Raw genomic sequence first — 18183 nt, forward strand, 5'->3', positions numbered from 1 at the left:
CTCACAAGGCCACGCCCCCGGCACCCTCAGGACAGAGCTCCGTTCACGGGAGAAAGGCTCACCATGAAGACCTCACAAGGCCACGCCCCCGGCACCCTCAGGACAGAGCTCCGTTCACGGGAGAAAAACTCACCATGAAGACCTCACAAGGCCACGCCCCCGGCACCCTCAGGACAGAGCTCCGTTCACGGGAGAAAAACTCACCATGAAGACCTCACAAGGCCACGCCCCCGGCACCCTCAGGACAGAGCTCCGTTCACAGGAGAAAAACTCACCATGAAGACCTCACAGGACACGCTCATCTCATTACACCAAAGGTAATCAATTTGGCACCTTGCACATGCATGTCTACACGTGCATTCTGCCTTTTTACGGTATACTTCTGAAACATTTAGATTGGAAGTAACTGTACCAATAGGTGTACATAAAACACATTTGGCCATAATTACTGAAATTAGATCAAGAATGTGTAATTATTAAAACTCAAAACACAATTTCATTTTGATGTTTCTTTTATTTTTCATTTGCATTTACAATATTCATTCATTCAAATTTCGGTTCTTATTATTTATCCAGTGATATTAAATCATTAAAATATTATGATTAACAACGCAGTCTGCTGTAAACAAAATCCCGGTGTAACATACACCTGTTATTTTCCACTTAACTCGTAGACTTGACTTCTAAGAACCTGGAGCGTCTGTTGGGAGAGGCGGCCTTCCAGCCGGACCGCAGAATTGTGTCCTATTTCAGGAAAAGGTCAGCCTGTATGGGTTCACCGTGCGCAGCTTCCCTGAGATCATTCAGGTGTGTATTTGTGTGTGTGGATTCAGACGAATGGGGGCGTGTATGACGCTGCCGGCAGCTTCCCAGCTTTTTTTTGACCAATACAAATGAAAGAACGTAAAACGTCACGGCCATTCCTGTTCCTTCTGTGCTGAGGCATAGCAGAACCGCATTGCTGCAAGATTGCTATCGAGGGGATTTTACGCTGCCTGGCCAAAAAAGGACACCGTTTAAATTTAAATCGGGAAGTACTTAAGAGCCAATGACTGGATCATTATTACAGCTCAGCAGCGTACGTTATGCAGCTTAAGTGAAGTAAGCTGCATGAGTACCTGCATCTACTGAACGGCCAGGTTATCCCATCAATGGATTTTTTCTTTCCTAATGGCCCGGGCATATTCCAGGACGATTATGCCAAGATACATTGGGCTTGAATTTCATAAAGTGGCTCAGGAAGTATGAGAAATCATTTTCACACATGAATTGGCCACCACAGAGTTTTGACCTTAACCCCATTGAAAGCCTTTGAGATACGCTGAAGAAGACTCTACAGAGTGCTTCAACTCATCTATCATCAATACAAGATCTTGATAAAGAGAAATGAATGCAAATCTGGATGAAAAAAAATGTTGAGATGTCGCAATAAGCACGTGGAAACAATGTCATAATGAACGTACACCATAATCAAAGCTAAAGGCGGTCCATATATATATATATATATATATGTGTGTGTGTGTTTGCATTTGATTGGGGCATTCTGATATGATATTCACGTTAGCATCACTAATTTGTCCCAGTGACTAGGGAACGTCCGACGACTCATTTAAATCGTCATTGTTAAGTTTCCTACTTCCGAGTAGAGAGCGAATCCTGGCGCTAGACGGTATATAGAACAGCCTTAATTTATTTTTTGGGAGCTTTTCTCCTTTTAGCTTTATTTTGTTACGAAGGCAAGTGTTTTGTAACATACAAAAGATATTGCAACAGGTGTAAGGTGTGCCGTGCCGTGCAAATGCACACCGCGGGACACCGGGTGTACAGACTGGTGGGAGGAGCGAGTCTTAACCTCGGCGCTTATGCTTGGCTGTATGAAATGGGACGAGTGCACGTCCTAAATAATAATAATAATAATGAAGTATTAACAGAATTGTATGGCAGATGTAAATGTAAATGATGTTAATATATCTATGCCACTTAAATGAGTCTTGTATATTGCGACTTGGACAAAGATCATCTAAGGAGTTTCAGTCGTTGCGGCGGAATGTACCCAGGTAAGACTGCAGGTATAGCTAGTTAGCGATAGCTACTAACGCTGCAGCGCGAGACGTGGGTTAGTTTGCGAGTTAGATTATAGGAACAGTAACATATGCATTAGGTGCAGTTGGTAGCGGGGAAGTGCCCGCTTGGTGTGTTTTGGGTATTTAAAAATGCTTTGAAAAAATCAAACCGGTTCGTGTCTGTGTTTCACGTAAACGAAAATAAGATGGCCAGCGAGTTAAATCGCATCTTTGGAGAAGTCTGACTCTCCTAACTGCTCCTTAATTTGCGTTAAGGGTCTAAAGCGTGTGATCGATTTGCTTATATGGACCGAAACTGAGCTTTTTAACTTTGTGTACCTGGTACTTAGTTTACACACAGTCGCTAATTAACCGGTAATTTAATCCCAGAGTAGCGTTAGCTGCACAAAAATGAAAGCGGTAACTGGTTAAGGGTGCTGGTGTTTCGTACTTAGCTAGTTCACCCATTTGTGACGCCAGCGTACGAATCACCGGCTCAGTCCGTGAAACGCTTTCGCCTTTAGATAGCAAAGGGGCGGGATTAGTTACGTGTAATCTGCGTTTGCGGATGAGGTTACCAGCCCTGCAGTACTAGTTGCACTTCGCCCCTTTGTGATTCCGTCGGCGCTGTCCCGGTTACGTTAGCGTTGTATCGATCAGGTTTCTCTACCCACATATTGCAAGGCTGAATCATTACCGTACTGTATTGTAAATTTAATATGCATCGCAGTTTAGACGTCTTAAACAATTTATTAAATGTTTCCTTTGCAAGGTTCATTTTATAAGTATAGGTAGTAAATGAGAACTAGGGCGATGGTAATTCCTCCCTTAATGTTCTTTGTTAGATTAAATGCGAAGGTACATCGCTTCATTATACATTCTGCATTTGGCGATGTTTCCCTGTAAATGCATGGTGTATAACGCGGACGTGCCACAGCAGAGCGACGCTGCACATTCACACACTGATAAATGCTCAGATGGGTGGGATGGAGTTAAGCGCAGCTCGGCCGTGCGGGCCGGGTCATGCCCATTAGGGTGTTGACTTTACGCTTTAACTTTCACAAGCTGAAGATCTGGGCATTTGGAATAGGCCTCCTAACCCCTACTTCCATATTGCTGGTGTGTTGGTTCATTAACCAGCACCTTTTTTGGTGTACCTGCTGTGAAGCTCTAAGCGGTTTACTTAGCATTCTGTGTGATTTTACTGGGGTTATTAATGTAGTCCTTTTTTCCCCACAGGGTGTAAAACTGGACCTCAGTCAGAGAGAACAGTTTTTTTTGGTAGGGTTCCAAGATCTGAATGAGTTGTTTTTTCTTCCCTTTAAATCACTAGACATGAAAACCCCTTTTTGTGTTTATTTTCCTTTTTTTTTGCAGAATTCAAAATGGTCTCTTTCAAATGGAATGAGCCATATGTTACTAAATTCTCTCCTGACATAACTGTTGATCCAACCACCATCTCCTCCTTCCCAGAATGTAATGAAACCCTCGGAGCCTTCTTGTAACTTCCTGTTTATCTGTTTTCTATTCAGTAGGGGCAGGCAGCCCTGATCCTGGAGTGCCGCTATTCAGCAGGTTTTCCATCCTACCTGATGAGTTTCTGTCTGCCTGAGATCTGTTGTGGTTGATCAGAGACCAGGTAGGATGGAAAACCTACTGGATAGCGGCACTCCAGGATCAGGGCTGCCTGCCCCTGCATTACAGGTTGCAGGGAGCCTATTATAGGAAGTACAGGGCACTGCAGGTCTGGACAGGATGCCAGGCCATCAGAAATACCGCTTGGGCGGTATCTAATTTTTCATGCTGTCATACCTTCCAAACATTATTCCGAGGTACACTGTATTTTGCTGACATTTTTGAAAGCAATGCTATTCTTGTATTCCACATGATAAGATTTGTGGAGGTGCACGATATATTTTACAGAATGGGTGTACGCTGTACGCAATATGCCATATTACCTTAACAGTGCCCAGGCCCACACTCTGGCCAGACTGCATGTGGTGGGTCTGTCTGGGCAAAAGTCCAGGGCTGATAAACTCCAGTCTCACCTTGCTCTGCCTCTTTACGGCTCGTCCTCTGTCCCCATCCTATCCAGGGCTGGTCATCCCCACCGAATCCCGTTATCTCCCCTCCCCCTGTCAGCCTCATCCTGCCTCTGCTGTGTGGTGGTCTCGAGCCACTGCTGCTCCGATTTTCACCTCCAGGGTGCACTTTACCCCTGGTGCCTGCCCACCGGGGCCGTTCACAGCTGTCAAGGAGCCAACTTAGGAACAAGTGCCGCAGATGCTCGTTTGCTATTTGTGCGGCTGGCTTGTTCAGTCCCGCGAAAGGTTAATCTTCCTAATTGCTCCCTCCTGCACACGTAGCCCTACCTGGATGAAGTGGTGTAATATTCAGCTTTCTTGGCTGAATTAATTTACCAAGCTGCATATTACCTATCGATCCCAGCAAGCTGCTTGTCCAGTAGAGGATGGCCGAGAGCCTGTTGAGCCAACCTAAGAAAGCACAAGGCAGGCTAGATGGGACCGTAATCCATGACAGGGCTCTGACCTGGGGTCTGCAGTTTAGAAAAGCCGTTTACAGAAGATGTGAACCATAGAACCATGTAGGAAGAATGTAACAAAATAAAATACAAGATACTCATGTGAGAAAATGTATTTAATTTAAATATACATTTAGAATTTTTTTTACACATTGAGAAATCTGTTTATGCACACACAGACCCTGAATACACATTTACAGATTCCTGTACATACTTGAAAATCTCAGCATGCATTTATAGATATACATTTACAAATCTGATTAGGCACACATGGACTGAGATACAGTCACACTACTCTCCACACACGTTTGCAAATAAAGTTTGCTACAATAAAAGCCGCATAGCAGAACCCCCTGAGGACGTGCACACTGAGCCAGGGTGGGACGTCAGACTACAGTGTTGCCCTCAGAACCACCATGTCGCTTTTTTGAAGACGATAATAATTCGGTCTTTTTTAACAATAGCGATTAATGTTCTTATGGTTATTGAATAGCCTAACTAAGTTCTTGCTTTGTTGGACGATGTTGTGTAGCTCTTACTCCAGTACTGCTTACATTTGTACCTGGACATTCTTTGGAAGCTCAGCATTGCTGCACTCATACCTAGTTGATGTCACATAAGCCAGTGTTTGTCACATGCTATTTGCCGTCACTCGTACGTCACTTTGCACAAAAGCGTCTGCTAACTATAAATAAATGTAAATGATGTAGACCCAGTTCTGGTTGGCTGTTTGCTTTCCTGAAATGTGGAATGTATTTTTAACTTCTTGTATAATTTAATCTCCAAGCATATTAATAGTTGACTGTTCATTTGTATACATTTTAAGACAGGATGGAGAAATGAAGGGATGTAAAATGTGTCTTTTGTATGATTGTCAGGTTTGCAGTGGTGGTGCTGCGTTGGTGGCTTAGCTGCGATGAGCACAGGGAGGGGCGGCTGATTCGGCGGCCTTCAGCTGCCACCGCGGGGAGGTGAGCTATGGCTTTGCGGGAGTCCCCCTTCCCCAACGGCCTCACGCAGGGCCTTCATGCTGTGGCCTGGGGCCTCATCCTGCCCTGCTTTTGGGCCCTGGACCGTCTCATCGCAGCCTGCCGTTCCACCACCCTGGAGCGGGCTCAGCGGGCGGAGATGGAGTGCTACCTCCACCCACTGAAGGTGGTCTTCAGCGTCATCCTCTTCTTGGTCCTGTTCCTGATCTTTGCTCCCTTCGCCCTCCTTGGGTTTTTGGTCTGGGTGCCCCTCCAGAGAATCCGTAGGCCGTTCTCCTACTACCGGCGGAAAACAGAGGTTGAGGATGGGGAGGGACGCTCGGGGTGGCTACAGAGGGACGACAGGGGCACCTTCATGTTCGTCACGGCCAACCTGTGCCTCCTGCCGGACAGCCTGGCACGATTCAACAACCTGGCAAACACGGAGCTCCGGGCGGCTATAATCGGGCGGCGTATCCTACAGGCCGTCAGTCGGCCCCGCATCCGCATCGTGGTGGACTCACCGATCATCTCCCACGGCCTCGGCCCTTCAGACAGCCTGCTTAGCCAGCCAACCCCCTCCTGTTATGGGTCCGTCGACGTCCGGATGCAGTCTCCGCTGGCGGGGGGCACGGGCGAGGACGTGGCATCGGACGCCATCTCGAAAAGCAACTCTGGGGAGACAATGGTCACCATGCATGGAGAGAATGCGGACGGTTTCTGTTCGTCCACGGATATGGATAACGGCAACCAGGCAGAGGGGCACGCAAAGCCGGCTGTGCAGACAAGCGACGTGCCCTGGGAGGTGTCCGCTTGGTTTCCTGCCCACGTTGACTTCCTGTGTCTTGAAGAGGTGTTCGACAAGCAGGCGGCCGCGAAGCTGTCGGAGACGCTGAGTCCCGTCTTCGGGCACATCCTCTACGACGTGGGCGTCTATGCCTGCTGGCCGCCCGGCTGCTGCACCGCATTCAAGTTCCTCAACAGCGGCCTGTTCCTGGCCAGTCGGTACCCCTTCCTGCAGGCCCAGTACTTCTGCTTCCCCAACGGCCGGGGGGAGGATTCACTGGCGGCCAAAGGGCTGCTCACCGCCAAGGTGAGCGTCTTCCTTCGTCCTGCGGAGAAGCACGTTCTGAGGAGCTGGGTCTATGAAATGTCCAGTACTACGCAAAATCTTAGGCAGGCAAAGAAAATGTTTAAAGCTATTTATCGGGGTAGTAAGTGTGTATTTGCTCAGAAAAAAACACATTTTAACACTAAAACTAATGGTTCAACGGGTCTGAAATGGAGACTGAAACCGTGATACAGCTGTTCCCAATCTCGTATCACGGTTCTGGAAGATGGAACCATGACCCCCCCCCCCCCCCCCCCAACCTGAGCGATCACGCCTGCCGCAAAAGCTTGGCTAGTTTTATTAGCTCAAGATGTATAATAGACCTCAGATTGCAGACCCCAAGGGCTCACATTGGGTTTAGTAAAGGGAGTTTAGGGATGGCAGGCGTGTAGCAAACAATATTGTTATATTATAGTATTCCAAATTATTGGTGGTTTAGAAAATCAAGACATTTTACCCCGTCTTTTCTTACCCCCCCCCCAAAAAAAAAAGTATGAACCAAACTGTGGTCCAAAAATTGAGGTCTGAACCGAATCGTGGATTTGAAATTGCACCCCTATTTAGAACATATGCAAATTAACAGTGACACAATGCAAACAAAAAAGAATTTCCTCAGTTCTCCGTAAAGTCACTGATATCTGTTGGATGGGTAGATGAACATCGCTTCAGTTCCCAAGCCTCCCCTCAGGGCTGCCCCAGTCATCATGAGGGTACATGGGATAGTGGCTTAATGGTTAGGGAAGCGCACTTGTAATCACAAGATTGCAGGTTCAAATCCCCAACCAGCAAGGCACCACTGAGGTACCCTGAGCGAGGTACCGCCCCCAAGCACTGCTCCCCGGGCACTGAATTAGCTGCCCCCTGCTATGTCACATATGGGTTAAATGCAGAGGACACATTTCGTTGTTGCGCGCTGTGTGCTGTGGTGTGTTGACAATGACCACTGATCACCTAATTCAAAAAAAATCCCGGGGTGACGTTAATTAGGGGAAACTTCAAAATGGCTAAGCTGATACACCTCGACAGACATAATAACACAGCTTTACGCCAACATGAATATCATATAAACATCATTTTCTATTACTCTCTGAGACCTTCACACAGAACCCTATGTTTTTATAAAAAATATTGTTCGATATAAGGATTTCTTAATATTCCCAAAAAGCTTATTTTGGCAGTATTTCTTAGGCATTTTGCAGGTTTAAACGTGTCGGATTTATTTTGCTACTCACAATCATACCACCACCGCGCAGTAGCCTAAACTCCGTTGTGTGCGACTGACCGTGAAAGGTGAAACCGGTAACATTACACCACCACTGTCAAGTGAAGAAAATGACGAGGAGACAATAATGTAACAATAACACATTTTTATTTATTTAGCTATCCACAGGACAGAAATGCCAGCAGGAAAAAAAGTCATCTAAGTTGTGACATTAAAATATCAAATGATTGACATTAGACAGCTACACCGGCGTATGTGCGTAAAGTAGCGTAAAACCTAAAGAAATCATACAATCTTTGGTTTAGGTTATATCTAGTCTAATTTTCCATACTACCAGACATTATACCACGGTGTAGCATATTTTGATGTTATTCTGGTATTTTGAAAACTATTCATTCATTTTCTGTTACTACTTATCCCATTCAGGGTCTAGAGCCAATGGGCACAAGGCAGGAAACAGCCCAGCATGGGATGCCAACCCATCACAGGGCGTACGCACACACACAAACACACACACACGCACACACACACACACACACACACACGCAAACACACACAAACACACACACAAACACACACACGCACAAACACACACACACCCACATCTATGGACAATTTGGTAACTACAATTAGCCTCAGCATGTCTTTGGACTGTGGGGGGAAACCGGAGTTCCCGGAGGAAACCCCACGACGACACGGGGGGACATGCAGACTCAACACACATGGAACCCTGGCAGAGACTCGAACTGCTAACCACCCTATTTTAAAATCTGTGTACTTAAGTAAAATTTGTTGGGGGGGGGGGTGTTATTATATCATCACACTCCTCTTATGCTTCACACACTATTTCACATTTTCTTGCTGGCTCTTTGCAGCCATTCTGGCTAGCTGGATAAATTTGCAGAAGTCTGCCCCTAGTGGTGGATCCCTTACTCTGTGTTAGGCGAGAAGTGCTACTCAAAGTAGAAGTGAGGAGAAGCCTGCTACCTGACCAATAGCAGCCTACATAAACCTTCACAAATTCAAACTTGGATTTTTGCTATTGATTATGTAAATATTTCACATTTATTTGCATAATGTTTGATCTCCAAGACCTAGTATGTGTGTATTTTTCCCCAGGTGCTGATTGGTCAGAATCAAAGACAGAAGAACGTAGTTGGATATGTTAACTGCACGCATCTCCATGCCCCTGAAGGTAGTGTATTTCTTTACCTGTCAGCATTAATGTGTCCTGTGCCTAGCGTCACATGATGAGGTGTCTAGCGTCACATGATGAGGTGCCTAGCGTCACATGATGAGGTGCCTAGCGTCACATGATGAGGTGTCCATGCAGCCTTATTTACTGGCTGGGCACTTCGCCGTGTCTCTGGCAGATGATGGGGCCATTAGATACGAACAAATGGACATGCTGACGTCGTGGATCAGGGAGTTCCAGGCGAAGACCCGGCAGGCTGATGAAGAAGTGGCGTTCGACATCCTCTGTGGGGACTTTAACTTTGACAACTGCTCTCCCAGTATGCGATTGTGCCGTCCATCCTCTCATCTTTCACTGTGTGTGTTTCCAGCTGCATGTGTAAATGCCAAGAAAAACTCTCACGCCAGTATCTTCAACCTTGAAATCCTCTGCATAGAGTTTGCGTTCCTGCAGACAGTCGTGCTCCATGTGTCTTAATGCAGTCCTGGAACTGATTGCCAAAAGCAGTGTCATGCAGTGATGCACTTTAGATGATGACTTCATGTACTGTGGATGTGTGTCCTTGGTTAGATGATGCCCTGGAGCAGAAGCACAGTGTGTTCGAGGATTACAGAGACCCCTGCAGGGCTGGACCCGGCAAGGAGAAGCCATGGGCCATTGGTGGGTATCAGTGTAGGTTTTTAATAGAGTGTACCTGATTGGCCATTGGTGGGTATCAGTCTAAGTTTTTAATAGAGTGTACCTGATTGGCCATTGGTGGGTATCAGTCTAGGTTTTTAATAGAGTGTACCTGATTGGCCATTGGTGGGTATCAGTCTAGATTTTTAATAGAGTGTACCTGATTGGCCATTGGTGGGTATCAGTCTAGGTTTTTAATAGAGTGTACCTGATTGGCCATTGGTGGGTATCTGTCTAGGTTTTTAATAGAGTGTATCTGATTGGTCATTGGTGGGTATCTGTCTAGGTTTCTAATAGAGTGTACCTGATTGGTCATTGGTGGGTATCTGTCTAGGTTTTTAATAGAGTGTACCTGATTGGCCATTGGTGGGTATCTGTCTAGGTTTTTAATAATAATAATAATAGTAATAATACATTTTATTTATACTGCACTTTACATTACCAAAAATCTCAAAGTGCTTTTAATAGAGTGTACCTGATTGAAATTGAAAGTTCTGCAACACGCATATAATACAGTATGTATACACTACAAGGTTGATAGGGTTGTCCCTTATTTTGGAACTTAAAAATCCGTAGCTCTTATCGCTGGATAAATAATTTGTCCAATAAATCAGTTTGCTTTGATTGATTTTAAGGTCTCCTCAAATACCATGAAATTTATATAATACTCACACACAGCAAAAATTCTGTATTTATTATTTAAACAAAACAATGACACCCCTTTCTTTATTGAAAAGAAATACAATGCAGATATTTGATTTATTTCTTCAAAATTCCTTTGTAACTCTGTAATTCAGGTAATCCATTTCAGTTGGAATATGAGATGATATCTGTTAACCATATTCACGAGAGTTTGTCAGTTTGCTCCAGTGTTAACTGAAGCGAAAGTACTATTAGTACAGTTATTCTTTTGTCATTCAATGCCATATGATGCTCATTCACTGGCACTGGTGGAAGTTTCCTGTGCTCAGTGATAAACTGCAGAGACAACTGTGTCTGTTCCTCATCTTTGGTCAGCAGACAATGATATTCCTACACCAGAGCAGCATCCCTTTTCAGGGGTGCCATTCACAGGTCCATGCACACTTTTCAGGGGTGCCATTCACAGGTCCATGCACACTTTTTAGGGGTGCCATTCACAGGTCCATGCACACTTTTTTCAGCCATCAGACAATTCAGATTTACTGCGCACGACTCTATTCCTTTGACTGGTTCTTTGTATATTTAGTCGGGTATAGCCTCAGTCATTGATGTATCCACATTTTTTCCATCCCATATAAACAATTAAATGTTCCCGCAATATCCTTTTATAAACCAAGAATGGAATTCCTATTCATATAATTTTTTTTAATGCAGGCACTCTGCTAGAACAGCCGACTCTATATGATGACGATGTGAGGACCCCGGAAAACCTTCAGAAGTAAGCCACCATCAAAAACTGGAGTTCGCTTCGTCAACAAAGGTTCTGAGTGTTGTCAAAATATCACATCAACTACCCCCCCCTCCCCTCCCAACAGGACCTTGGAGTGGGAGGAACTGCGGAGGCAGTATGTCGCCGCCCCTGTGCCTCTGGATGGTTGTACCCTTGTCTACCCTGATAGTGGGAACCCCTGGGTGGGCAGGCGCATCGACTACATCCTGTATCGGGAGAGCACTCTCAGCAGACACTGCCACACCGTACGTGACCTTCCCAACCAGACCATCAGCTTCATCTGCATCCTGCACAAATGACATGTCAGCCGGTTTTATGATAGCTTAATCAGATTGTTTGGTGGTGGAATAGCGCAAATGGAGCTGTTTCGGAACCATTAATCTGTGCTGTCTCTCTCTGACAGGAGGTGGAGGAGTTCTCCTTCGTGACGCACCTGGCCGGCTTGACCGATCACATCCCTGTGGGTCTGCGGTTAAATGTGACCTTAAATCAGGCTGATAACTGATGTCAAGAGTAGCATTTCTGGGAGGGTATGACCCCCTGACCCAGGGCTAGCAGACAGCATCAGGACATTAAAATCCTTTCAGGAATACAAAGGAGACAGTGGACAGAGGAACCCGTAGACACTGCATGTTATGTACTTTAACAAAGAAAATCACTTTTTACAAATCAAAATTATTTGGGACTATAGTGTAATCTTTTCAGTGACGGGGTTTGGGAAATATTCTTTTTAAAATTCTCTATTGAATTGATACTAAAGGTTTACTAGAATGGACAGCACTGAACAACGCTAGATTTTTAAGATTTACTGTATTTCTAGGGCTGAGAAACTTAACATGTTAAGTTAATATTAATGCATTTATTTTAAAGCAATAGTGTGTTATTTGTTCAATTGCGTTAACGCATGCAGTGTTTTGATAGCCAAACGATTAAATAGTATGAGAAAAGATTTTTAATAGCGACATATAATATTTCTTCCTGGTTGTAAACAATGCGAGAGCTTCAGCTGTGATGTTGCACAAAATCCCAGAATTCACAGCTAAAATGTAAACATTCAATCTCGCAGCAGAGCTGATGGTGGTGAGGAAACTTTGTTACGTGGTTAATTTCATTTAAAACAAATGCCAGATGGAAGCAGGCATAAGGTAAATATGTTGTAATTTGCAATATTTGTTTTATTTTATTGAAAGCTACTACTCTAAAAAGGGATCTCTCCAGAAATTAAGTGCACTTTCAATGGTTGTCAGGCTTCAATTTTTTGCCAAACAGTTTTTAGATTTACAATTTATGATTGTACATGCTGGGGTTCGTCAAATTTCATCACACAAAGGTATGGTAAGGTCCACTGCCCCCCATAACATTTTCCGAGCGGGTAGGGTGGGGTTGATCATGTGATCGGGATTAAATAGTTTCTATTAAGAAGGTGTGCAATAAAAAAAATCATTTCATATCTCCTCTTTTAATACAATGTCCTCTCTTTTCTTACTGCCATCTGTTCATGTTTCTTAAAACTTTGGAATTCACCCTGAACCCTGAAGCCTAGTTTTTTTTGTTAAAAATGAATAATCTGTGCATAAATTTAACTTAAGGTTAGAGGTCGACAGCGGGGTGCCGCTAATTTTCTCTGACCTTCTGTGTTTTCTTTTCCTGGTCTTTGCTGTCAGCTTGGTTCATTAGTTTATCACTCATTGCTTTACTGAAAGTTAAGCACCTTTTCAGGTGCAGTTTGTGGATTCTTTATTCCTCGATTATTTCTTCATTTTGTGTATTACCTCTTTGAGGTAATTCGCCTGGTCTTAGTCAAACCTGTGTCTTCTTATTCTGTCAGTACTTAAGTCTGCTCTGAGTTTATCTCAGTGCGAGATTGTTTCTAAGTACTTTCGAGCTAATTTTCAACAAATATGCACGACTGAAAATGCCATTTATCACCATTTATGCCATTAATTGTGATTTTAAAAAAATCATCATCTGACAGCCCTAATTTGATCACAAATTTACTTTTATTTTCCCACACAATTTGTTAAGAAGTTTGCGAATTGGTGCCCAGTTTGTCATTAATAGTGAGAAGCTGAATGAGATGATCATCTTCACAGTAATGCATTTTAAAAAGTAGGCCCTGTCGCTAATGCTTCATATGAAAATGTTATACTCAAGACGTAAATATAGGCAAAAAAATCCATAATGCATAATAATACGCATATAATATCATGTCAAAACCAGTAAATTAATTAGAGACAGGATCTCCCAGCCATTGCTGCAGGGCACTAAATGCTATTTCATAAGTAGTGATATTTAATAATTATGCAGAACACACAAGAAGGTATTTTACTGGTTTATTACAGATTTTTATTGCGAGTTGTGTATACATACTGTTATGTGGTGCATATATAAGCAGAACAGCTTCACTGTTATGTCGGATCCTTGCCCATCCCCTGTGCAGCCTTCACATGGCACCGGACTGGTGAGATCAGCTTGCCTTTTTTAATCCTTTATTTTTGAAACACTGCTAAGGCTTCACCGGAATGATAGGCGGTGAGTCTTGACATTTTTCTAAAGTTCACTTCAAGTCTGTGAGGAGTGAAAGCGATGCTACAACTTAATCAAAGCAGATGTTCACTGAACACTGACATCACACGTCGAAGAGCCTTCCTCTGTCACTGGGGCGAGGTTTGCCCCTGTAGATAATTATTAGTTTAACCATGCAGGCTTTCTTAAATTACAATTCACAGAATGAAACTGCTACTGAATTAGCCTATAATACACTATGCTACAGAAAACATGAACAAAAAAACACAATGGTGTAACATTTACATATTTTTACAGTGTGTATCCTTTTGTTTTTTATATATTTTCTATAACTTTACAGATTCAACTTTTTCTAATATCCATACTATCATTTTCAATAGAAATCTCATGCTACAACTGGTAGATAAGGTGCTGTATTGTATATACTACAGTTATTTTTTTTTACTTTCAACAAACAAGTCAAAAAGAACGACTCGTAGTGCCTTTTGAATCAAGCTACATGTCGAAATGTAGTTCGGGTCCAAGTTGTGAGCAAATCTTTGTGATAAATAATCATTCAAAATGTTTGGAAGAACTATTCTTGTCAAAAGGCTTTGTTTCTTGACCAAAACACTACAGCGGTGTAACTGAATGTATCGTATAACTGAGGGTGGGGGTTAGGGTTAGGGTTAGGGGGATTGAAGATGGGCACCGCTGTTACATGATTTGGGGGCGGTCAGCTTCTCTGACAGCGTCTGACTCCAGGGTTTCAGTTACTGAATGTGAGAGCAGAGTGTTCGAGCAGCTCTATCGTCACGCGACGTTACATCCGCTTGAGTTTCTCCCTGAAATGCGACTGAATAAATACAGAAAGTTCATTCTGAAAGGCACTCGTTTGTCTGAAGCCCTTCAAGGGACACAGCTCATTTCTGATTTTTAAAAGAATCTTTCCTGATGTTTGAATACTTAAGGTCCGCATGAACCTCCCAATCGTCCTTGGGTTCGAGAGCAGCCTCTGACTCAGCTGCCCGGCGACCCTCTCCATCGAGGGTCGAGGATGACGTCACCCCCGCTATCCATGCTGGGTCTGGGTCACAGTTCTCCAAATTCACTATCAAATGTCTAATACCTAACTACCTAATAACCGCTATAGAGTGTAAGACAATGCTTGAGTATCATCAAAAATGAATCCATCTCCCCCAACATCTTGGTTTTGATTCATACAATCATGTATTTCATGGCAACACAGTATGAGGCGACCAAATTCAAGCCTTTGCTCAAAGTGGGAGCTTGCAGTGTTTGAAACCCCCCATGTAGTAAAACCCAAGTTTCAGCTCCATACCTGTTTACGTTTAAACAAAACAAAATAAGTGGAAAAAGACAACAGACAATGGAAAAGTACAATAAAAATAAACACAACGTACTCGACATAACGAACAGCAGATGAAACTTTTTTTTTTGTTCAGCATTTTCCCAGTTTTCCACGCAGAAGTGTTTTCGTTACACCCCTGCTATGCATCACGTAAAGCATGGAGGTGCGCGTTTTCTGTCACATCACTGTGACGGATCTCAGTCAGAATGTCACCGGTGTGCAGCTTTCATGAGACGAAGCTCCATAATCTCAGTCATGCTCTGCGGATTTGACCACGGGGGGGGCAAACTGTCCACTGTGGCCCAGAATTACCTACACGTTAGCTGCAGGCGCGTATGCATGCCGCGTGATTCACATCTGAAACACTCTTTCACTTACATTTTGTGCTTTTCTAACATTTCTGTCACTTTCTAACATACCTTTTGCATTTAAGACTGTAGTATAAAATGTCAACAAAAATAGCCCAACTTTCCGAGCCTCTCTTGCCATGTAAAATTGTTCCCTAACAAATCCCTTTTCAAACAACCTTTTTTCCAGCAAATAGCCCTTTCTCACAGTTTCCAAAAGAGTAGATAAGCTTCCACCTTAAAACACAACAGTAATATGTACACATACAAAGTATTTCTCAATTAGGAAAAAAGAAAACACCGTAATAGAGTTGAGATGCAGGTCTCAGGTGCTCTTTAAGTTCAGGGTAGACTTTTGTGTTGTTACTGTACCTATCAAGGAACTTCCTCCTGATTCCTATCTAACCTTTTCCTTACTAACATAAAGCACTTGATTTGGTGTGAAATATTATTACACTCTTTAGAAGATAACCACATGGTGGTACAACATACAGCCAACTGAACTGACTGATCATCAGAGATCATCCCAGGCCAAGGGCGTGTTTGATCCCCAGATTAAAATATTATTTTCAATGTTCAAGCAACAATCAACAGAACGGTTGAGAGTTCCTTACTTCCAGACTCGGTGCTAGTCTAGGAACGACCTCAGGTAAATACTGTAAACACTTCAGCTATGGACACCCAGCCTAACGGACCTTAACAATCCCAATCCCGCGAAATGCCATGGGACATGGGCCTTGTGTGTGGCACTCGTCTGAACACTGGCCTTTCCACCTGAGAGTCGTAGTACCCTTGAGAATAGTACATCACCTCAGTTACTCCAACAACAATCCAGCTACAGGGAGAAATTATAGTCGTCACCCAGACGCTGGGGAATCGGCAAAGCAAATAACGTAGTGTAGAAAAATAAAGGCTTATCTCTAATAGGCTGTTTCACAGCTTCATTTCACCCCATTTAACCAGAGAGTGATTTCACAGTCTCCTTTTTCACCCCTGAACGAACGGGGCCAGGGGGCACAGCACACTAAAAAGGTGTGACAATGACTTCAGAGGCAATGAACGATGACAGGGACACGGGGGGAGGTGGCTTCCAGGAGGCTGGGGCAGGGTGTAGGCCAAGGAGCCAATGAGTGGGCGTCCCCTGGATGATTACGTACTTGCTCCTCCCCCTCAGACCCGCATCTCCGAATTGCTGATGAGACCCAGTGCTTGGGCTTCCTCTGGAGTCAGGCCCCCCTTCAGCGTCCTTCTCACTGCAGAGACGAAGGACGGTGGCATCATTACACAACGCTATTACTGCAGCTTATGGGATAATAATGCCTAATAGGATCAATCTCCCTATAAATGCTTCAGTCAGTGGAAAAAATGCCTTAGACACATTGTTCACCAAATTTTCACCAGCAGTTGGACAATGTCTCAGTAACCTAATTAGTACATCGGAGGACTTCATTGGTTACCTTTTGCACTATGCAGGAACATGCTGGGTCAAAGCGGCAGACACGGAAAAGTGCTCAAAAGCCACAAGGGGCTCAGAATATATGCTGTCCCAGAATCACAGCATCCCCCTCCCCCAACTTACGCGATTTGCGGTTGGCGCGGGACCGCCTCCTCTCGCGCGGCTGCGTGCGCTGACTCGGGCCCTGCGTGGCGGACCTCACGATTTGCTCCATGATCTCATCCGCCGCGTCCTCCGTGACGACTGGGTTATCCTCGTTCGCAACAGACCAGGAGCCCATTCGGCCTGCGGGGTGGGGGTGGTTGGGGGGGATGGGGGTGTTCATAATCTTAGTGTGGGAGTATGATGCTCATTACAGCCTGATTATATCAAATATATCTTCGCTGTCCGACAAAAATTGCATATCTCCACTTTTTGACTTTGTAAATGTAATATGCCCATTTCCCTATGTCTACTGATAACATTTGACATCTAATTGATGAATGAAAAGATGTTTTATCTATCTGTCTCATTAGAAGATCTTTGTGTGCTGGTAAATGTACAATAGGATAGAGAACTGATTATGTCCATAGAACATTTAGACTAGCTGTTGATAATCTACCATATGCTTGTATTATAGGGAGACAAGGCTCAAACTAACCATGAGGCATTGGATTGTATGATAAGAATGAAAGGGAAATTAAAAGTCTGCATTCGCTGACAACAATTCATGTAAGTCTATTTGAAACACTAAACTGTTCAGTGACAGCTGTGTAGAGACTTCAGGGAGGAGAGACCCTAAAAGGTTTTTATTTGTGGTGTAAGGGGGCCTCACTGTGTTCTTTTAGGTTTATTTGGTAAAAGTAATTTCCGAGAAAATGTGATTCATCATGCTCCTAAGATTTTTCTTAAGATTTTTGGAGAGACACGACAATCTAAAGACTGTAGGAATAACCGCAGTGCAGGAGGTGCTTTCAGCAAACGTGCGAGTAGTGCGTCACGATGGGCTCACTTCTGGAGGCTCGGGTGCGCGTCCGGAGCCCCGGGAGAAGAGAGGCCTCGCAGTCGCCGCCCTGCAGGCTGCTCTTCAGTACTGCCTTCATGTGCTCGTGCTCCTTGGCATCCTCGGTGTACTGAAGGCCCTGGGGCTGGTTTTCGGGGGCAGTTGCCGAAGTGGTGCCAAATTTACCGTTCTGCACATGGGACAGGTAAGAAAGCAGAGACAGAAACTAATCAGTGACCAGTTCACTTGCTGGCTAGAAGATTAATCACAATATTAAACGATTTAGGTTGTTAAACTGTTCAATATCCCT

General features: G+C 44.1%; 2 protein-coding genes across 7 annotated transcripts in view; one reads left to right on the forward strand and one right to left on the reverse strand.

Moving 5' to 3' along the window:
* Positions 1-740: 740 nt before the first annotated feature.
* smpd5 (sphingomyelin phosphodiesterase 5) lies at positions 741-12659 on the forward strand. 4 transcript variants are annotated; one of them, XM_023824353.2, is made up of 9 exons: positions 1698-2057; positions 3303-3344; positions 5484-6666; positions 9026-9101; positions 9280-9420; positions 9672-9761; positions 11136-11199; positions 11297-11456; positions 11615-12659. In XM_023824353.2, the coding sequence occupies exons 3-9, from the start codon at positions 5584-5586 to the stop codon at positions 11714-11716; spliced, it is 1716 nt and encodes a 571-aa protein (XP_023680121.1). In that variant the 5' UTR covers positions 1698-2057; positions 3303-3344; positions 5484-5583; the 3' UTR covers positions 11717-12659. The 4 variants fall into 4 exon arrangements, with proteins under 4 accessions (XP_023680123.1, XP_023680122.1, XP_023680121.1 ...); XM_023824355.2 differs by lacking the exons at positions 1698-2057; positions 3303-3344 and adding an exon at positions 741-807; XM_023824354.2 differs by lacking the exons at positions 1698-2057; positions 3303-3344 and adding an exon at positions 1586-1669.
* An 872-nt stretch (positions 12660-13531) lies between these two features.
* Positions 13532-18183, reverse strand: part of fhod3b (formin homology 2 domain containing 3b) — a 144400-nt gene continuing 139748 nt past the window's right edge. For all 3 annotated transcript variants that reach the window (XM_023824351.2, XM_023824350.2, XM_072715959.1), the window contains 3 exons: positions 17883-18063; positions 17015-17176; positions 13532-16688 (listed from right to left, as the gene is read on the reverse strand). In XM_023824351.2, coding sequence (XP_023680119.2) covers positions 16606-16688; positions 17015-17176; positions 17883-18063 — 426 coding nt within the window. In that variant the 3' untranslated portion in view covers positions 13532-16605. The remainder of the gene's footprint in view (positions 16689-17014; positions 17177-17882; positions 18064-18183) is intronic.

The sequence above is a fragment of the Paramormyrops kingsleyae genome, chromosome 9 (assembly GCF_048594095.1).
Source record: "Paramormyrops kingsleyae isolate MSU_618 chromosome 9, PKINGS_0.4, whole genome shotgun sequence".
NCBI classification, from domain to species: domain Eukaryota; kingdom Metazoa; phylum Chordata; class Actinopteri; order Osteoglossiformes; family Mormyridae; genus Paramormyrops; species Paramormyrops kingsleyae.